At 37.6% G+C, this 22,579-nt stretch overlaps 1 protein-coding gene across 1 annotated transcript; it reads left to right on the forward strand.

The window, feature by feature from the left end:
• The first annotated feature begins 403 nt into the window (after positions 1-403).
• Positions 404-22,024, forward strand: Sem1 (SEM1 26S proteasome subunit). Its single transcript, XM_034519297.2, has 3 exons — positions 404-601; positions 19,789-19,882; positions 21,821-22,024. The coding sequence occupies exons 1-3, from the start codon at positions 526-528 to the stop codon at positions 21,861-21,863; spliced, it is 213 nt and encodes a 70-aa protein (XP_034375188.1). The 5' UTR covers positions 404-525; the 3' UTR covers positions 21,864-22,024.
• Positions 22,025-22,579: the final 555 nt, after the last annotated feature.

Raw genomic sequence — 22,579 nt, forward strand, 5'->3', positions numbered from 1 at the left:
AGGTCAAGGGGCATAGCACAATGGAAACGTTGGAGGACAGTCAGAATTGTCTATCATATGAGTGACTTTGGCTGCCTTTGGTCCTGTGTTTCCTGTGATGTGGAGATATTTAACAGTATGTTCAAGGAATAGGTTTGGATAGTCGAATAATGTTTGTTAAGGGCCTGGCTCTTAGTTGTTGTTACTTTATCTTTCTAGAATTCTGTTCGTGATTGTAAGCTAAGTATTGGTCTTTAGTAACTTTATACACTGTAAATCTTTCACATGTAGGCAACTACATGAATAATAAAACGAACGGACACACTATAAAACAAAACAATTCACTGTTTGAAGACCGGAGGACTTCTACACCCGCAGGAAGCGCTGGGAGGGACCTTCGCTATCCCAGCATTCCTCGCGCTGACGTGTAGCTCTTCCCCTCTAGTCTCTATGGTCGCGCCGTCGTTGGCTGTGTCGGCACCTCTCGAGTACTGAGGCTTCCAACTTTGCGGTCGATCTGAGCAGCGTGGTGCTTGGCGCAGCGCTATGTCCGAAAAGAAGCAGCCTGTCGATTTGGGTCTCCTGGAAGAGGACGACGAGTTCGAGGAGTTTCCCGCCGAAGGTAACCGCCAGGCCGCGCGCTGGGGCCGTGGCCTCCGGTCGGGCGGCGCCGGGCCTACTCGCTGAGTCTGCGGGCATGAACTGTGCCCAGCGGCGCGGATCCCGGTGCGGCCTCCGGGTGCCTGGGCTTCGGGTTCCGAGTCCCGGTAGCCGTCGCTTCAAGCCGCGACCAAGGGTTTTGTGCCTCGTCGCTGGGAGGAACCAGGTGAAGCTGGGCCCACGCTGTAGCGAGGTTGTGGCCTTTTAACTTCAGCCCGGGACTCTTCGCATCTACACAGTCTCTTGTTTTGCTTCGGTTTCATAGCCTCCCCTTGGTATTAAACATCAGAATCTCACCGTTGTTCCGGTCAGCCAGTGCTGTCCACTCTTAGGACAGCGCGAATGAGCCCTGTGTGAAGTAGGATGATAGAGTCATGTGTGGCTGTACTCTTTACAAAATTTGCCTCAATTTCTGTTCCTCTACGTGCACGGTCACTTGAATTAACCCAAGCTTTATAAAACTCTTAAACTTCTGCATTGTAAACTAACTTCAATACCAGGGATGCTTTAGTTTTCTCATTGTAGCTAATAATATAGCTAAGAAGAGGTTGCTATAATCCTGGGAGTGTAAGTGCTTCGCCTGTATTGGCACAATCCATTTCCACAAATATAAGAAGTAGATACTAACGTATTTTACCATTATTCACATAAGGAAACTGAAGTTTGGAACAATCGAGAAACGGGCCCACTGTCAACACTACAGAAATGATGAAACTGAGGCGCCTTAATTTACATCAAAGTCGTTAACTTTAGCAGTTACCTTCTGTTTGCTAGGCCCCTTTTGCCATGTTAGGTTTTCAAATTGATTACTTTATTGGCTGAAGAGAAGTGTGGTTAGTCGTGTGCATATATGTGGCATTCAGCAATTATCATTTGACAAAAATTGTACTGAGTTACCCCACCATGATCTCAATGTGCATAAAATCACATCGTGGGAATATTTAGTTTGTTTGCGTATAATGCAGTGTTTCAGTTTTAGTGAAAGAACATTAGTATGTGTATTATGAGACCTCATAAACCAATTCAGAACAGACTCCTAGTTAGGAGTTTATACTAAATTATGGGATAGTTTACCTTTTGTTTTGGTAATGAATTTATCTGCCCAGTCTGGTGTTTTCAGGTTTATTAATAATCCCCTAACAGAGCTTTGTGGTAGAATTGGCTAAGATTTTTATTCTAACTACGTATTTCAGATGGAGTTTATTCCTCATTACATACAAGCTACACGGTTAAGACACTGGCCTTGCATTGTATGGTCCAACATCTTATCTTGAATCAGTAGAGTTCACATGTTAAAAATTAAAACAAACAGAAACTCTTGCCATTAAGTGGCTAACTCAGAATCAAGCTATAAGGTCTTTCTGACCAGTGCACCCACCCAGACTTTAACCATTACCTTTAGTGCAAGTATCTATTTAAAATAACTAGTTGAGAACTGACTAAAGAATTTAGAGGTAACTGTCAGCTAGATGATTTTTTTTCAGCACCTTTTGTCAACTTTAATATAGTGTCTGTCCTTCAGAGCCTGTATTTTGAGCAGTAGTCTGTTTAGAGTGTTGACAGTTGTATTGTGTTTAAACATTTCATTGAAGTTAAGGAAAAGCAAAGATTCTAAAGACAAAAGATTGCACAAGAGACGTAAGTGCAGTGTCATTTATTGATCTTCCAAATTTGTTGTCTCTGTTCAAATGTATAGAGTCTAGTTTGTTGAGAAATCTTCACATTTAGAATGAGAAGTAACATTTGACATGCATTTGTTATGCATGCGTATGTATCTTCTAGTTAACAGTTACATAGCCTTAAATTAGGGAGATTTTTGCTGTATAAAAAGATTAATTCACTGGATGAAATTACTAAATATTTACAGATTAAAACCTTTGATTACAAACTAAAGCAAAGAATTGAACCTCAAAAAAAAAAAAAAAACACGGAAGAACCTTTCTGTTTGAGACTAAACATGTTCTTTCATAATTTTGGTGTTGTCATGACATAGATTCTCTGTTACTGTTGAAATGTGATTCATGGACCACTAGTCTTGGCATTTGTGTTGTTTGTGGGGGAGGGGAATATTAGAAACACCTCTTAGAATTTGAACCTTTCAGTGTTTGAGTTTTCTGTTAAGGTTTTTGTACCCTGATTTACTTTCAAGTGCTTTCCCTTTAGGAAACCCATTTTTTTCTTGTGATTGCCCTTTATGAAAAATACACCATTGACAAACTCACTAATAAAGTAAATGAAATATTTTCTTGTTAAACCAATCTAGAGGTATCTCTGCCGTTTATAGGATTTCTTACTCCAAGAGTCTTGTTACTTGAGAGTGTGCCAAAGTAGGGCTGACCACTCTCTGTGTAGACTGTACACTGTAGAGCTTGTCACAGGCAAGTCATTGAATTGTTTTCATAGTTTGTCTGTTGGGAGTGTTGTTGCTACAGCTCCTCCCAGATAAGAACCTGCTAGATGGAATTTCAATTTAGTGATGTTAAAGATAAATTTTATTTTAAAAAGAAACCTTAAGTTAATGTTTGCATGGAGACCTCATTGTTTCATTGAATAGCTCTTCTTCAGTGTGAAGTATAACATCTGGAATGAGTCTCTGAAGGTACAAAGGAACAAATGTTCCATTTATCCCCCTAGTTCCCTTGTTTAGTCTGAATCTGTCAGATTGGCAATTCCTTAAAATTGTTCTAATTGGCGGTTATGTACTATAATGGTCATTCAGACGGAGCTGTTACAAAATCATGTTTAGAATCTTTGTGCACTGTATTCTACACAATTTCTAGTTGTTTATGCTGAGTGAGAATAGGCTTTATAAGGAAGCCATTCACATCCACAGTTCTGGTATGACTGGTTTTAATATATTTCTGGAGGCCTTCAGAAAGAGTGTTAGACCCAGGTAACAACTTTGTGAAAACATTTCAAGTTCTATCCATGCAGTTAGGTTGGTGGTTACATAGTGGGTTATAAAATTGAAGTAGTTGTATAACTGAGACTTGAAACTACTTTTTCCTTGTCAGACAGATAGTGAAAGGATTATAAAGTATTGCTGATTTCTTTTCACTGACAATTAGAAGTGGATAATAAAAGTGGGAAGAAACAGTGGTTGTTTAGTCTTTTGTTTATTTGCTTTTCTCTTTTCCAGAGCTAAGATGTTTGGTTTATATTGTCTTGCTTTTTTAGAATATTTTAAGTGAAATTGGGAACAGGATTTGCAAGAGATCTGCTATGTTAACTATTGTATAATTTTTCCATACACACATGCAAATAAACTGAAAAATCAGGAGTACACTACTCCCCACAACTTCACCCTGTCCCATTAAATTCCTGGGTAAGACCTTGATACAATTGAGAATCTCTGTTGAGTCAGACAGTGGGCTAGGCATTTCCTGAAGCTTCTGCTGGGTAACTAAGGCCCTCTCACTGGTATCTGACAAAGTAGGGCATCTTGTCGGGGTCTAAACATCTGGTGAGTGCTTTAGTGTATCAGAGTCACATGACTTGTAGAGGTAAAAATGGCCAGCATTTTATGAGTGGGAGCCAAGGAATTTAAATGTGTAGTTAGGGTTTTATTACTGTGAAGAAACTCCATGACTATGACAACTCTTTTAAGGAAAGCATTCAATTGGGGCTGGCATACAGTCCAAGCTTTAATCCATTATTGTCATAGGGGGAGCATGGATAGTGTGCAGGCAGACATGGTGCTGGAGAGGTAGCTGAGAGTTCTACATCTGGATCCATAGCAGCACAAGGAGGAGATGGAGTCACTAGGCCTATCTTGAGCTTCTGAAGCCTTAAAGTCTACCTCCAGTGACAGATTTCCTCCAACAAGGCCACACCTCCGAATAATGCCACTCCCTGTGAGCCTATGGGGTCCATTTTCATTCAGACTACCACCTATGTGCTATATACAGATGTAGTAAGAAAGATTTGGTATGAGAATACCATTAAAATATTAACTTGAGGCTGGGCAGTGGTGGCACACACTTTTAATCCCAACACTTGGGAGGCAGAGGGAGGCTGATCTCAGTGAGTTCAAGGCCAAACTAACCTACAAAGTTCCAGGACAACTAAAACTACATAGAGGCTGGGCGGTGGTGGCACACACCTTTAATCCCAGCACTTGGGAGGCAGAGGCAGGCGGATTTCTGAGTTCGAGGCCAGCCTGGTCTACAGAGTGAGTTCCAGGACAGCCAGGGCTGCACAGAGAAACGCTGTCTTGAAAAACAAAATTAACTTGAACATTGGTACTAATTATTAGAAGGAATTCTTGTTTGTTTGTTTTTAGGTAAGCAGTCAGAACCATTGTTGACTGTTTTCCATACTGTCCAGTTGATTTACCTAGTACCAGCAGGGGCTTTGGTGTTAACGATTATTAAATGTATTGTAGTAGTCATATAAACAAGACCATCCAACATTTAAGTTAGTTGCATGGTCCTGGTATGAAATAGAAAATTTGTGTCACTCAGATTTTAAAAGAAGATACCTAGCCTACATGGTATATAAGAAGGTGCCTTCCAAATGTCCATTTTTAGAATTTGTATTTGGAGCTGGAGAGATGGCTTTTAGTGGTAAGAGCCCTAACTGTTCTTCCAGAGGACTGGGTGGAGTTCCATCCCCAGCACCCACAAGGCAGCTCACAACAGTCTGTAACTCTAGTTCCAAGAGATCCAGCATCCTCACACAGACATATATGCAGGCAAAACACCAATGCCCATGAAATAAAAATAGTAAAAATAAATAAATAATTGTATTCAAAGAAGTAAAATTTTAAATCACAATAGCTATTTCGAGGGAGGGATGCTGAAACTATCCCTCCCTCAAAATAGCTATTCCGAGGGAACCACAGAAATAATAATTTCAATCCCCAAGCCTTTAGTGCATTTATTTACTTATTTCTCATATATTTGTTTTAATTTGTGCTGATGTGCTGATGGATTCTTTTTTGTGTTTTTGTTTTTGTTTTTGTTTTTTTGTTTTTCAAGACAGGGTTTCTCTGTGTAGCCCTCTCTGTCCTGGAACTCACTCTGTAGACCAAGCTGGCCTCGAACTCAGAAATCTGCCTGCCTTTGCCTCCTAAGGCTTGTGCCACCACTGCCCAGGTTGATGGATTCTTTTTCTTTTTTTTAAAGATTCTCTTTCTTTCCTCCTTCCTTCCTTCCTCCCTCCCTCCCTCCCTCCCTCCCTCCCTCCCTCCCTTCCTTCCTTTCTTCCTTCCTTCCTTCCTGTATATGAGTACACTATAGCTGTCCTCAGACACACAGAAGAGAGCATCAGATCTCATAGGTGGTTTCGAGCCACTGGTAATTGAACTGCTGGTAATTGAACTCAGGACCTTCTGAAGAGCAGTCAGTGCTCTTAACCACTGAGCCATCTCTCCAGCCACTCAATGGAGTCTTAATGAATTATAATCTTATTCTTTTTATTCTTACCTTCTGATATGAATATGAAAATCTCAGGCTGTGTGTGTGTGTGTGTGTGTGTGTGTGTGTGTGTGTGTGTGTGTGGTTTTTTACATGTCTTCATTATTCTCTCTACATTTGCTACCATGTAACACAAGATGCTTGAGGCCAATCTTGTATGTCCCTGCTTTGGTTGGAGTGGAGAACAGGATCTTGATTGTAGTTAAGCTCGTTGCTTTTAGGTGTTACTACTCTCAGTGGAAGGACCAAGAGACCATGCAGTTATGGATGTGTGGGTATGTAAAGCCACAAGTTTTAGATCCTCCACTTGGAGTTGAAGAGCCATGGGTTCCTGGTAGCTTTTTTGTTTGTTTGTCTTTTCAACACTTATTTTATCTTAAATGTGCTGTGCATTATTTATCTGCTTTTCTGCTGGCCTGCAAAGCTCTGCTCATGTTTTTGAGGCTTAACCTTCTGTATGGCAGAGCTCTCCCTTTCTCTCCCTCACTCCATTATAGATGACTTCTTCATTCTCTCCAGGCTGTGATACATTGACCACATATGTTGCCTCATCATAGAAATGTTCTCTTTCATTAGCTTGGATACCTCATCCAAAAGCAGCTGCATTTTAAATTTAAACATACATTCTCAAATTTCCTTTCAAGAAGAGTTATGCTGATACATATTTCCATTTATAATTCATGTTTTCTTTATTAAGCTTTCTTGCACCAGATATTAAACATTTTAGTCATTGCCAATCTGATGTATGAAAAGAGATTCTATCATTTTATGTTGAGTAATTTTCATTCTTTTTCTTTTAGTTGTGTGTGATGTGTGCATGGTGTGTATCTATATGGAGGCCCAAAGTTGGCACCAGGGGCAACCTTGTCTATCTTACTTTGAAACTGGGTCTCTCAGTGAACCTGAAACTCACCACTTTGGCAAGACTAGGTGTCCAGCACGATGTCGGGATCTTCTCTTCCTCCCCAATACTACAAGTGCAGGCCATCACACTCCGCATTCTCCCTAGGTGCTGAGAAGCCAAATTTAGGTCTCTGTGGTTGCACTGCAGGCGTTTACCCGACTGAGCTATCTCCTAGCCCCTTCATTTCTATTGATTTTTATTTTTTGAGGGAGACTAACTTTTATACTTTTCCTTGAATTGCTAACCCTAATCTTTAGTTTCTTTGTCTATGATTTATGCATAATAATTTTGAGTTGTGAAAGGTTTTTCTAATTGTACTAGCCTGCTTGGGCTGCCAGAAGAAAACACTGTAGACTGATGGCCTAAACAACAGAATTTTATTTTCTCACTCAGTCTGCTGAGGCAGGTGTTGACGGTCATTCCTAGTGACAAGGAAAGCTGCCTTCTCTTTTTTTGTATTCGAATCATATCATGATGTCCCCACTTTCATGACCTCATTCAGTCTGAATTATCCCCACCCCCCTTTAGAGTGCTATTCATATAAAATTTAAAAACACACGAGATGTATAGCTATATATAAGTAGCATAGTTTGTATATACATAGTGTATACACTGCTTAGGGATATGAAAATTAGAATGAATAATCCCTACAGAGGTAGGAGATAAGAGTTATAAACCAGAATGTTAGCACAAATTTGGAAACTAACTGTTTAAGTGTGTGTGTAGGCTAAGCAGACAACAAGCAGTTGTGACTTTTGTAATGTTTAACATTACTACCTGGTTGTTAAGTTTTGATCATTGAAAACTGAATTATGAAAACATTAAAAAGAGAAGTAAACATTGCAAAAATTATATGATCTTCTTTTGAAGTGTTTAAAGTTCACCAAATATCTTTATTCAATTCGGTAGCTGTTTTTATTCTGAAAGTTTCTCTACTTGAATTTCTTAATCCTACAAATGCTTCTGTAGTTAACATGTAACAAGTGATTTATTCATTTGATATATACTAATTGCCTCCTATAAATTTGTTACTGAGGAATACAGAGAGAAAATGACTTTAGTTGCCATTGTCCTAAATGTTTCACATAGTCTTTTACTGTTCAGAACAGCTCTGTGAGGTATAGACTTTTTACCTAGGGCTTAGCAAAATAAAATAAAACAAAAATAAAATAACTGGGGTCACACTAGATAGATACTGTACTCAAGCAAATTTCAACTCTACAGGATCTGTGTTTGAATTTAGTAAAGAATATAAATGCTGAGGAATAAGGACCAGTGGCTTTGTCACCAAACAGAGTGCTTTAGTTTTGGGAAATGCCTATTCCAGGAAGAATCTTTTAAGGCTTCACCCCTACCCTTCCATACACATATCCCTGTTAAGCGTGAACAATTTTGGTTTAGTCTATATTATTTGTTGTGCTTCTGAGTGAGATTTCCATTTCTTTCTTCTGTAGACGTGTGTGTGTGTGTGTGTGTGTGTGTGTGTGTGTGTGTGTTGAGATATTAAAACACAGCTAAATGTTAAGTTCACCAACAGTTCAAAAAAAGAGAAAATTACTTTCAAGGATTTAAAACACAAGTTAGGACTGTTGGAACAGATCAATTAAGGAATGGAATTGAGTGAATAGTTGGCTCTTGGGTTAAGAGCATGTCTTGCTGAGGACCTGGGTTCAATTCCCAGCGCTCACATGGCAGCTTATGACTTCCAAGGGCACCAGCCATGCATATTGTGCACATACATTCAGACAGAACATTCATACAAATAATTAATGAATCTTTAAGAGAGAGATATTAAAATGTAAAAACAGGGCTTCCAAAAGAAGGGGTAGGTAAATGGTTGGAATTACATACATGTGTAGTTATGGTTTGTAGATGACCGAGTGCTGTTGGCATGGGTGACGATTAGCTCTGTAAGCCTCAGTTGGAGGCCACATGAAGGTGGAATGAGAGAATAGACTCCACCAACTTGTCCTGAGTTGTCTCCTGGTCTCTCTATATAGCATGGCACGTGTCCCTCTCCCTCTCAGTAATTTTTTTTTGTTTGTTTGTTTGTTTTTTGTTTTTTGTTTTTTTGTTTTTCGAGACAGGGTTTCTCTGTGTAGCCCTGGCTGTCCTGGAACTCACTCTGTAGACCAGGTTGGCCTCGAACTCAGAAATCCGCCTGCCTCTGCCTCCCAAGTGCTGGGATTAAAGGCGTGCGCCACCACCGCCCGGCTCAGTAATTTTTAAAAGTATTTATTTATTCATTCATTTAAGGAAAAAAGGAACTAAGAAATAGTATTTGTAAACGTAGGTAACTAGAGATCTGATTTTGGAAACACTTTAAGTCATAATTATTTTGGACTTTATTCTTAAGTAGATTTGAAGTACTTGTGTGGGTTTTTTATTTTTATTTGCTTATTTTGCTTTTGACAATAAGGTGTTTGAGTTTTGTATAGACACTAAACTAGGAGCTATTAAGCCAGCAGAATTAATTTAGAATGGTAGAGACCAAAGTCAGGTGGACTAAGTAGTAAATTGTTGAAATAACTCAGATAAGAAGAGTCTCCAGTAGATTATTAGGAGTGAAGTGAAGATGATAAAGCATGAATATCAGGAAGCCAATTGATTAATGTTGGTCTGCTAGTTATATATGGGGTGCCAGGAATTAATAAGAGACTGAGGGGTTTGATTTTGCACTTTTGTGCCCAAGAAATAGATGATGGAGCTCACTTTATAAGAAGCAGGGTCAGAATTGGAGGGAAGAGGTTTAAGTTATCAGGGCATTTTGAGAACAGTGATTTCTAGCAGCTCTATTACATTAAGTAAAATTGAAGGTACTGATTAATAAAGTGAACAAAGTGGAAACATTCTGTCAAATACATGCTACTGATGAAAAGAATTTACTTGAAATTTTTAAAAGGATAATTATAAGTGGCTATATTATAGGTTATTGGAGCATTAGACATTCGTTTTAGACTCCTTGCCACTGTGGCAAGGAGCTGCGGTTCAGGAGCACCATCCTTGACGGACGGATTGTCATCCTTGACGGACTGCCTTTGCTTATGTATGCTAAAGCTCCGGGAGGACAGTGGTGCTGGGCTGGGTCCCTTGTCTGCTAAGCAGACATTAGAGTGTAGAATATTATATAGATGTGTTTGCATAGGGGTTACCTATAGAAATCAAAGTTTTGAAAAGAATCCATTCTGGTTTTGTAATCTAAAGTAGGAGCTTGTGCACTCCATCCTCACATTTGTGTTATAGTAGTTTGTAATTGCTCTGGTTTATTTAAGTTGACTTTATAGTAAGTGTGCACTTTGATATATTTTCATCATGTGATGCTCTGCATATGCATACATGTTTTTCTGTTTGGTGAAATTCAGTTTCATTGTTTTTCTTTCTTTTTAAATATTTGTATTGTTTTCTTTGAGAATTTTATGCAGCACATTCTGATTATATTCACCACTCCCATTTCTCCTCCAATGGCTCAGTTTTCTCCAAGGGGGCATGTTTCATTTTTTAACATACGTTAAGGGATGAGAACATTAAAACATTTTCAAAGAAGCAGCTTTTTTGACACTGATGTCAGTGCAATAGATGAGATATGTGATCGTCTCAGTTCTTTATAATTTAAAGGTAGTCACAAATATAATTTTTTGGCAAATTAGAAGAAAGCTAACTTTGAGACAAAGTCTTGAATTTAGAATTGCTAGAAATTTATTTCCAATTCTTATAAAAAACCATGTTACTTTTTTTAAAAACAGTATACATCTGGCAGACACATTGAAGTAAATAGCTGTAATTAATTAATCACAATTCTAGCAATACAGTTAATGTTGGAGTTAAAAATGTATATTCATTGATATGTTAAAGGACAACATTAGATATAATAAGGTGTCCCTTTAGACTTTAAAGTAAGTAAAACTGTCAATTGTGCTCTATTAAAACACAATTCAAATACCTCTTGCAAAGTACCCATGTTATGCATTCAGAAATGAAATGAGTTGTAACAAGATAGATAACTTTTGTATTTGTTATAGAGGATTTATATATATTGGAAATAATATTTGGAGATAGTTAAACTCTACTAAGCTTTTCACAGAACAAGGTCAGTACATAATTTTATTTACTAAGCAAAATTGTTAGTTCCTCTGTAAAATAGATATTATATTCTGATTTGCAAATATGATTAATTTTCCTAAAGCTTTTATCAAATAATTAAAATATTTAATAGTTGTAATTCAAAAGAAAGGTATTTCCTGAGTTAAACAAGATGACACAGCAGGTTAAAGGTGCTTACTGCCAAGCCTAACAGTGACCTGAGCTTGCTCTCCAGAATTCACCTAAATTGTCTTCAGACTGCCATATGCTCACTTCGTGAGGTGCCTTCATGCACACACAATAAATAAATAAATGTAGATAAGAAATTTATTACATTCTTCATTTATAGTAATTGGAAGGTATCTGAATCAACTTGAGTACATCTTACTCCTAGGATAAGGTGTTAAAATTTAAAAGTATATTTACTTTTATTGTTCTAGTGAAGAATTTGATCCAGCATTTCTGCCTTTGTAACCAACGAATGATAAAGTTATAAAAACTATATAAGAACACCAAGGAATAAGCATGCAGGGTGGGTAGTTCAGTGAGTAAGCGCACTTGCCACCAAGCTTGATGATGTGCTTTTGGTTTCTAGGACCCTTATGGTGGAAGGAGAGAACCAACTCCTGAGTAGTTGTCTGAGCTCATGTGCACCTTGGCTGTACACCCACATATGTAGACATATGTACATACAGTGTAATTTCTAAAATTACCAAGGAAATAGAGCTATTTTCATGAATCCTCAAGCCTTGCCTGTGGTATTTTTTGCCTTTCTTGCTTTGTGAGACATTTTATTTTTCAAAGAACTTTATTTCTGCCCTTTACTGTCTCTCCTATTAAAGCATGAGGAGTTTGTTTAAAGTGCTCATCTGTATTCATTCAATGAGATACATTAGAAATCACACCATTTTAAAGAAACAAAGACTTAGGTTAAGAATTTTGACTTTTTCAGATTAAGAATTGGCATTTGATAAAACAAATTACCAACTCAGTTACATTTCTTGTTAGTGATTCTCTGAAGCATTTGGTTACAAATTAACAAGTTTTTTGTTCCCCTCTCACAAAGTTAAAAGAAGTAAAGCCATCATGGAGACATTTGAATGACACCAAGTAATAACAATATTAAAATCAACATTTTGAATCAAATAATAATTTGGATTAATAGTTTCTGGAACCCTATAATTTTAGTGTTTCTAAGAAGGCAATTGCTTTAGAAGACAATTAAGGTTCTGCAGTGCTTTTGAAAGACTTCATAAGCTGTATCAAAAAGTACTATATTTTTATTAGTTTATGTTTTTAAGTTAGGTCTTTCCACACATGATCATTTCCTTCTTAGGGGCCAGTGCAAATGGAAACCGCTTACTTAATAGGAAATTACGTAGTTGGAAGTGTTTCAGGCTGACTGTTGGCTTGACGCTGAAGTGGCTTTACTTACTCTTCTATTGTAGCTTTACTGACATCACACACACACACACACACACACACACCACACCCTTTCTCAAAAAACTTAGTGTGGAGTCTTTGTTCAGATTATTGTTTAGCTAATTTTCTTTTTAAACTTTAAACTCCCTCAGGTCTGATTATAAATATTCTTAAAAATATCTCAACAGGTATTTGACATTTCCTGTTTCTGTGCTCTAGCCAAACAGCATATTTACAACCCAGGTTTTAAGACTGGAGGGGTGGAGGATTGGTTTTTAAAAAGTTAATATCTTTTTGTGAGGCAGCCTTTTCTTCATCTGGTTTTGATTGTGGTAATGGTGATTATTCTCAAACCAAAAAGGGTAATGTAGAGTGATTTTTAAGACCTGTTTTAGTTCCAAATATCAGTAATTTTTAAATAGTCATGTCTTGAGCATTTTATAAAAACTTCAAGTACAAAGCCTAAATTTGTTGTAAGGCAATTTAATGAAGTAGTTTCCTTTGATTTTTAATAAGGAAGGGTTTAATGATAACATTTCTTTAGGGGGGAAAACTAGTTAGATTACTAAATGGCCATAGAACTATAGTCAATACAGTAAGACTAGAGGGACTATGAAGGATCGAAAGGAATATTATCAGCCAATCATTAATAAATTCAGTTGTTCTATTACAAGCTTGACATTCAAGAAACTAGATGTTTATAAGCAAATCTGGGGTTATTTGAAGGCTTTGTTCAATTTTAATTAAAAATTAAAACCAATCACATTGATCTTTGGTAACTTAGTGATGTAGAGAAACATCTACTGTCTGAAATGAAGCTCCTTTAAACATTACTATTTTTTATTTATGTGTATGCACCTATGTGAGTGTATGCTACCTGCATGCAGGTGCCCATAGAGGACCAGGAGATGCTGTCAGTATCCCCAGAGCTGGAATTACATGGTTATGAGCTGTGGGTGCTGAGATCCAAACGTGGGTCTTCTGAAAGAACTATAAGCACTTAACTGCTGAGCCATGTCTCTTCTTTGAAGCTCCTGTTGTATTTAAAGTTTGATCCTAGAATCAGTCGCCCCTTTTCATGATGTCACACAGTAGTCTCTTGGTGATGTTAACAGTAAAAGGCACAGTGGTAGTCCACAAAGGAAATAATCTCACCCAAAGTGACATGGCTGTGTTAAGTGTAGGGAAGAGGTAAACAACTTAAGATATTTGTGAATTAAAATGGGAAAAGATGTGACTGTGGTGGTTTAAGGAGGAAGAGTAGCTGTGATGTCTTCCAAATTTCTATTCTCTTCTGGTTTGTGGGAAGAAGGAAATGGAAGTACTTTTCTTCTTTCTGTTCTTAAATCAGAAGAAATACAAGTATGTACCTGGAATAAATAACCTTCGTGAGCCACTGTTGAATAGTTTTGAATCTATTACCTATGTACAGAAAAAAGTCAAATCATGCATGCATCTTTCCTTCCTTCCTTCCTTCCTTCCTTCCTTCCTTCCTTCCTTCCTTCCTTTCTTTCCTTCTTTCTTAATTTCTTTCTCTTCTGAGATCTGTGGTTTTTTTTCTCTATGCTGACAGAATGAATACCTAACAGAACAATTTATGGGAAGAAAATTTTATTTCAGCTCATGGATTCAGGGAGATGTCAGCCCATCATAGCAGGGAAAGCATAGCTCCTAGTGTGTGAGGTAGGGACTTGTTCACATGATTGTCCTTAAGAAAGGTAGAAAGCTCAACTGGACTGACTACCTTCCAAAGTCCACCCCTGGTGATGTAATTCAGCCAGCCAGGTCTACCTACTAGAAGCTCTGCAGCCTTGAGAGAAGTGCCACAGGCTACATACCAACATTTAAACATTTGGAATATTTCAGACTTGAACCCTAAGACTGAAATCTTTAAGCTGTTTTTTCTTTTCTCTTCACCTTTTTTTCAGTGTGTGTGTGTGTGTGTGTGTGTGTATGTGTGTGTGTGTGTGTGTATGTGTGTGTGTATGTGTGTGTGTATGTGTGTGTGTATGTGTGTATGTGTGTGTGGTGTGTGTGTATGTGTGTGTGTGTATGTGTGTGTGTGTATGTGTGTGTATGTGTGTGTGTGTATGTGTGTGTGTATGTGTGTGTGTGTGTGTGTGTGTGTGTGTGTGTGTGTATATACACACACATATCTTCATTATGATGTCCCTTCCCAGTTCCTCCCCTCCCTTCTCATCTGGAGCCATTCTTTTTCTGTTTCTCATTAGAAAACAAACAGGCTTCTAGGGGATAATAATAACAAAATAAGGTAAAACAAAATAAAATACAGATCTTTAGAACTGGATCCAAGAAACAGGGAAAAAAGCCCAACAGAGACCCACTGGGGAATCCTACCAAAAAATACTAAACTGAAGCCATAATATGTACTCAAAGGTGCTGATGCTGTGTGGGTTCTGTTCTGTATTTCTAATAGGCCACTAGTAAGATGAATCTCATGATTAGGACAGACTCAGAAACTACCCAAGAGTTACTGGGTTTGGGATGAAGGGAGGGCAAATCAAACAAAAATATACAGGATCAGATTTTATTCTTGTGATTTAGGATTTTGTACATGTTGTATAACCTTGTCCATGTGCTAAGTGCTAGTTGTAATTTAGAATTACAGAGGCAGATATAGTTATTCCTAAGGAACTGAGATATGTTTTAACTAATTACTATTGGCCAGGGTGTTAATGTTGTGATACTCAAAATTCTAGAGGTGGTATTTACCACAGGTGGATTTTTGTACTGATAAGTTTTCTGTCAACATGACACAAATTAGGGCCATCTTGGAAGAAGAAAGTTCAACTGAGAAAATGTCCCTACCATTTTATCCTGTATGCAAGCCTCTGAATCATTCCCTTGAATAATTATGAATGTGGGAGGGCCCAGCCTACTGTGGGTGGTGCCACTCCTGGGCCCTTTGTTGATGACTTCATTGAAGAGGCCAGATATAGGAAGTCTCACCTTCTCTTTTGTCTTACAGATTCAGAATTAACTATATCCAAGGTCTGTAGGGGTGATGAGTATCTATTACTGCTTACATTAAGAAAGAAGCTTGTGCTACATTGTTGTAACTTAGTGGTGATACTGTTTGTGTACTTGGCTAAGATTGACAATGGCTGTGCCTCACCAATTTCCCCTTTATAATGAGTAAGCAGTCTGTCCTGTTTGTTATCTACCCATTTTTCATTCCATAATTTTAATAGTGGTTAGTGATTTTTTACTAATTTGCAATGAAGTTTTGAAAAATGATCATTTCTGTCATTTTTTTTGTACTTAGACAAATGTAACTAGAAAGAATATTATCTCTTTTTCTGTCTGATATTTGTTGTAAATGGACATGGTTTTGTTGTTGTTTTTCCTAAGTCAGTGTTACTTGTTTCAGGAAGACTCTGAGCTTCCACATGCTTCTAGCATTAAAAATCAATCTAACTTGCCTGATGGTTTGCATGTCACAGATTTGAAATCAACCGTTTTTTAAGAAGCTGTGGCCGGGCGGTGGTGGCGCACGCCTTTAATCCCAGCACTTGGGAGGCAGAGGCAGGCGGATTTCTGAGTTCGAGGCCAGCCTGGTCTACAGAGTGAGTTCCAGGACAGCCAGGACTACACAGAGAAACCCTGTCTCGAAAAACCAAAAAAAAAAAAAAAAAAAAAAAAAAAAAAAAAGAAGCTGTGATAGCCTTTATAATGGTGAATTAATGAATAGTGTTTGGATTAAGTTAAGAAGTAGAAGTCAGGTAGTGAGTGAGGTCAAAAGCTGCTATAAAGATAACACCATCAAATGTTTGATCTTTTATAAATTTCTAAACAGGCACTGAGAAGATTGTCCAGTGGGTTAAGAATTATGAATGTTTGCTGTGCAAGCATGAGGACTTAGGTTTGAACCCTCAGCGTCGTAGTAGCCCAGACTTCCACACATGTGCATGTGCACTCCCACGCTCCCATGTATACCCCGCATACACCAACGAAAGGGTTAAGTCATTTCAAATATCAAGTGTAAAATGAGGAGCTAATTAAAAATTAAGATCTCATGGGTCACTTCATTATACAGTGTGCGTAAGTAAGACACATGGCAAACATGAAGAAACTGTGAGTAGATTTGAATGTTCAAATTTTTTGTCGTATATCCCACCGCACCCCACCCACCCCCACACACAACCCTAGTTTTGATACTTCTCATACAGGACTTTTCTGTGTGTCTAAGGCTGACTTGGAATTCATGAACCTCTACTTCTGCTTCAGTGCTAGGATTCCAGGCGTACACTACCACACCTGGAGAAGTAATTTTATTTTAAAACAGGTTAACCTGTGCAGTATGTCAGTCAGGACTATAGCACTTGTGTAAACCTAAGCAGGAGTTCAGGGGCATCTACTTTTGTTCGGGGATAGTTTGGTGTCATTAAAATGAAAGAAAAGGGTGGGGGGGGGGGGCAGGGCTGGTCAAAGTGTCATTCCCTTGGAGGCTAAATTTTCATCAGGATCTAAAGTAGAGGGAACAAATGAAAAAGAATATTGTGGATATTTTGAGGGGTTTATTTTTAATTTTTTTTAGATTATAATATAATACATTTTCCCTTCTCTTTCCATCTTCTAATCCCCCCCCCCCAGCTCTCTTTCAAATTCATGTTCCCGTTTTCTGTGCTGGAGGTGGTGGAGGTAGTGGTAGTGGAGGTGGAGGTGGTGGTAGTGGTGTGTCCCTAAATACATAAATACAGCCCATAGTCTGTCTAATGTCACTTGTACATGAATGTTTTTAGGGCTGTTTGGCCCTGGGGACACTGTTCTCCAGCTCTCGCACTCCTTAGTTGTCTGTAGCTCTTTAATGTTGAGGCCTTATGAGGTTTCCCCTCCATGTTAGCAGGACTACTGGTGTTCTTGTTCAGGACGTAGTTAGTCGTGTTGGTGAGACTTCACAGGTGTAGCTTCTGACATTGTAAAGAAAGAAATACAATCTCAGACCTCCTATTTCTCTGCTTTACAGTCTTTGTGCCCTCTGTTCTGGAATGATCCCTGAACCTTAGGAATTGTGTTGCAGATGTCTCTTTTGGGGCTGGACACAGTCATTTGCTGTCTGATTTGATCAGTTGGGGTTTTCTGTAATAGTCTCCATTTGTTGAAAGCAGTTTCTGTGATAAGGAGGACTTATCTATGGGTACATATATAACTATTTAGAATGTAGTTAGGGGTTGGTTGTGCTGCTTTAGTAAAGAGGTGCCTATAGGTTCTCCTCCAAGACCCATGGCTTCACTAGCCTTGGATAGTTGGCTAGTTTTCCAGTACCACACAGGATTTCCCTCCTGTTCAGAAGGCCTTAAGTCCAATTCCAGAGCATTTGGCTTACCACCACACTATGCATGCTTCGGTCATCCTGTGGTTCATAGGCAGCATAGCTGGGTAGGACTATTGGTTTCTTTCCTTTGGAAGCTTGCATGGCACCTTCTGATATTGTGAAATGTATTCCTCAGGCAGGAGGTGAATGTTTTCAGATCACAGCCAGTTCAAGTCTTCTGGTCCATGTGCCCTAAGTGCATGGTGTCTTCAGCAATAGGGACTTATCTTGTTTACTGTGAATGTTCATTCTAGATTAAAGGTAATAGGAATAGAAGATTGAGCCAGGCAGTGGTGGTGCACGCCTTTAATTCCAGCACTTGGGAGGCAGAGGCAGGTGGATTTCTGAGTTCGAGGACAGCCTGGTCTACAGAGTGAGTTCCAGGACAGCCAGGGCTATACAGAGAAACTCTGTCTCAAAAAACAGAAAAACAAAAAAAGGAATAGAAGATCAATTTTAGAATTATTTTAGAAGCTAAATAAACAGAATTTGGTACATGTATAGAAAAGAAATTTTAGGATGATTTCTCTGCTTTTCCTTCTTTAGGCCAGTTAGACTTTAGTGTCGAGAGTCAGTTGCATGTAGAATCAGAAGGTGTAAAGGATAGTGTTAACAGTGGAGATGTATTTGGAAATCAGCAATGTATTTCTGAACTGTTACTGAAGGATGTACTAAAAGTAGAGGATGAGTCAGGGATGCAGTTCCTGATTCAGGCATTTCATGAGTTAGTATTCAAAAGCACAAAGAAAAAGATTTTGGAGGTAACTTCCTAGAAGTACTAACTAAATGTTTGGTTGTATAAAGCTAACTGATTAGTCCTTTGCTTGAATAATTGTTTAGGAGCTTCTGTACTTCAGTATTATTTTAGCAATAGATGTTTATTTTTATAAGTGTGTGTATACATATATGCACTTGTGTGTATATAGGTGTGCAGAGGCCCAGAGTTGAATATCAGCAGTCTTTCTCTGCTCTTCTTAACTCCATGCCCTCTCGCTGAGCCCAGAAACTCACCTGTATTACAGACATCTGCCAGCTCAGGTACTGAGTCAGAACTCAGTTTCTTAGGCATGCACACTTTCCTGAGCAATCTCTCCAACCCATCAATAGACAATTACCCTCTGTAGGAATGCCTAGAGATACTTACATGGGTGCTTTTCTAGTTCTAAGCCAAAAGGAAAGAGGAAAAAGAACAAAAAGTAAAAACAGCAGTACTCTCTCCCTTCCCTATACATATTTAGGTTTTTCCTTCTATGAAAAGTCAGGTGGGGCTTCCTGGTGCGCATCTGTCATTTCAGCACCTAGGATATGGAGGCAGGAAGATGAAGAATGCAAGGCCACACTCCCCAACACAATGGGTTTAACACCACTCTTGATCTGTATGAGATCCTCTCTCAAAAACTTCTAAGTTTTGTATTGCTTTCTGTTTGCTAAATATTAGTGGTAGAGTATAATTTGAATATGTTTCTTTTTAGTTCTTTGAAAATTTCATACAGTGTTATTTTTATCATAATCATTCTTTCCCCCAGATTCTTCCCAGATCTACCTCCTTCCCAACCCTACCCAACTTTGTATCTTTCCCCCCACCCATCAAGCCCAATATGTGCTTCCTCTGGAGCATGGTCAAGTTACTATAGGCTCAAAACAAAAACAAAACAACAGCAACAACAATGACTCTTAACAGCTCCTCAGCTAGGCCTAGGAACCCATGTTCACAACCTGGCTTGACGTTGGATTTGACCTGGTTGAGTTTGCATGAGGCTGATGTGTGCTGACAAAGTCACTTGAGTTCATTGTGCACAGTTACCTTGCTATGTATGGAGGAGGTGAGAGCAAGAGAGCAAGCGTTGCAGATTTGTAGGGGAAGATTAATTTTTCTTAGGTAAACTGTTAGTGTTTTGTTTTATTTTTGAGTTGCTGGGGTACTTAATGGCAAATTTTATGTTGTGGAAATAACCTATGAGAAATACTTAGACATCTGTTTTCATTTTTAGACTGGGCTGGCTTAGATGAAGATGAAGATGCACATGTCTGGGAGGATAATTGGGATGATGACAATGTAGAAGATGACTTCTCCAATCAGTTACGGTAGGTTTTCAGCCATATTTTTATTGTAGTTCAGTATTAATTTTAAACATGGAATATCCAGCTTCCATGGATAGTTGTCCTCTTAAATTTTGAGACGATTCTTTCCTTATTTTGGATTTCTAAACAGGAATATTTTGGGAAATTGCGTACAACTTCTGTTCCTTTAAAAAGGTAGTTAAATAGAAGCATATTTACTGTTTTTCATAAATTGGATCCTGTCAGCATTTATTTTCAAACAGTGTTCAATAACTGAGCAGAAATTAGAATCATAGAACTAATTTGAGAATTCAGTAAGTGTTTCTTGTTTTTGAAGATTGGAATTATAGCAGTCTACTTTATTGTATTTGATAAAAGTTCACCTGATTTGCCTATTCTGGACATTTAATATAAATGCTATTATAAAAGATATGTCTCTGTGTATCTAGCTTTTTCCACTTAGCATAGTCTTTCCCAAATTCAGAAATATGGTAGTTTATAGCAGTACTTTATTGTCGTTTTTAACTTAATAATTTTCTAATGTAGGATATACCATATTTTATGTGCTTGCCAGTTTGAGGATATTTTTACTCTTTATATGCTTTGTATAATGTGCTGCTATGAACACACATGGGCATGTATTTGAGCACCTATTTTCAGGTTTTGGGGAATTTGAAGTGACATTTCTAGGTTGTATGGTAATTCTGTTTTAACTTTGGGAAGAACTGTCAGACTTGTCTATAATCGCTGAAAAGTTTTCCTAATAGCAATGTTATTATTCATTTATTTTTCTTTAAATCTTGTAAGTGAAGGCTACAAAGCAGTATCTCCTGAAATTTCAATTTTAATTTCCCTGATGACTAAGGTTTTTGTGTACTTCCTAACTGTGTGTAACATTTGGGAGAAGAGAGAGTCTATTTATTCTTGGTATTACAGCCTTGTCAGATAGTCTGGTAGGTTGTCTCTTTTACTTTGTTATATCATTTTCAAAATTTAAAATTTTGATGGTCAAGTTTATTTTTTCTTTTGTTATTTGTACTTTTGGTATCGGAACTCATTACTAAATTGATAGTGAAGATTTATCCCGTGTCTTTCAGGAAGAATTGCATAGCTGAGCTCTTACTATTAGGCCTTCAATTCATTTTGAATAAATTTTGGCATATGATGTGTGTGTGACTCACTTTTACTTGTGAACATTCACCACTTGTTGAACAGGAACTACTTCATTCCTTATATAGTTTATACTTGGGATTATTGTACAATTGATAAAGTTTTGATATTTATGTTAACTTTGCAAGTCTCAGTTTTGTTGAAGTGTCTAAAAATACAGCTGAATGGTAGAATGTCTATCTCGCTTACATGATTTTAGTCCAAACAGCCAGAAAAACAGCCAACAAAAACTTACATTAGGGATTGGGAAGATGGCTCAGTGATTTTTGACACTTGTTGCTCTTGAGGACCCAGACTCAATTTCTGATACCTACATGGCTCAGAAGCATCTGCGATTCCATTTCTGGGGTATTCAGCACTCTCTGTTGACTTCTGTGAGCAGTAGGCATACAAGCAATGTGCACATGTAGGCAAAACTTCATGCACATAAAATAATTAAATCTGAAAGAATATTTTAAATTCAATTTAAATATATAGAAATATATATAAATTAGAAATAAGACTTTAGTATATGCAAGGTTCTTGGAGGATAGTAAATAGTCTTTCATTTGTTTTGTAGTTGGGTTTATATATGAGAAAATGAAAATAAAATGTAATTAGAGGATAAATACATTTTTAAATTATTATATTAACTAATACTCAATTTTCTTCTTATAACCGGTTTTATTTTAGGAACTTAGATAAAACTATTTAGTAATGTTTTAACCTAGTGACCCAAACTTTATTTTGTTATTCTGTCTTAAAAGCAGCTTAGAAAAAAAGATGCTAATACTGATCTTTGTCTTTTTGCAGCGCTGAGCTGGAGAAGCATGGTTACAAGATGGAGACTTCCTAGCATCCAGGACTGCTCCAGGAACCTTAAATGTGGACTTTACCACATTCTAGGACAGAGAAACCAGGAGGGGATACTTTAAAGAATATGTTTATTTCATTATCTGCTTGGATTTATTTTTGTTTTTATAACAAAAACATAAGTAAATAAATGTTTTGATCTAATCTTTTTGGTTTAGATGTCTTTATCTCTTGCTTCTATTCTTAAATTTTATATTCATGATTTTTAAGAAACATTGTCTCAGTAAAGTCCACAATATAAAATTTTTTAATATTAATCAAACAGTCAGATGTTGGGATTCATCAAATTTCCATATCCAATTTTACAAGCTGTTTCTATTATATGACATTAAACTTTAATGTTTTCTGCATTTCTTTTACTGTAAGCAATATTTACTGAAATTTATAAGGAGGCCCTTTAAAACCCGTGTTTTTGAAATATTAATCATTTTAAATGTAATTAACTTAGTTTCTGAGCCATTAATAATGTTCTTAAGTGGTTGGTAAAGTCTGTTTGCTCTTTGGCCACACTTCTAAGAATCGTATCTCTATTACAATTGGGGAACTGGGCCGTGGAGACGTTAGCAATGTTTGTATTCTCAGTGACTGTAGACAGTGATTTCACACAACCAAGTTGATGGCAGTTGTTACTGTTTGAATGGGAGATGTAGCTTAGTATATAACGGACCCTTTGAAGCTAATATACAAAGTGTTTGTAGA

The sequence above is a fragment of the Arvicanthis niloticus genome, chromosome 15 (genome assembly GCF_011762505.2).
Source record: "Arvicanthis niloticus isolate mArvNil1 chromosome 15, mArvNil1.pat.X, whole genome shotgun sequence".
In the NCBI taxonomy this organism is placed as follows: domain Eukaryota; kingdom Metazoa; phylum Chordata; class Mammalia; order Rodentia; family Muridae; genus Arvicanthis; species Arvicanthis niloticus.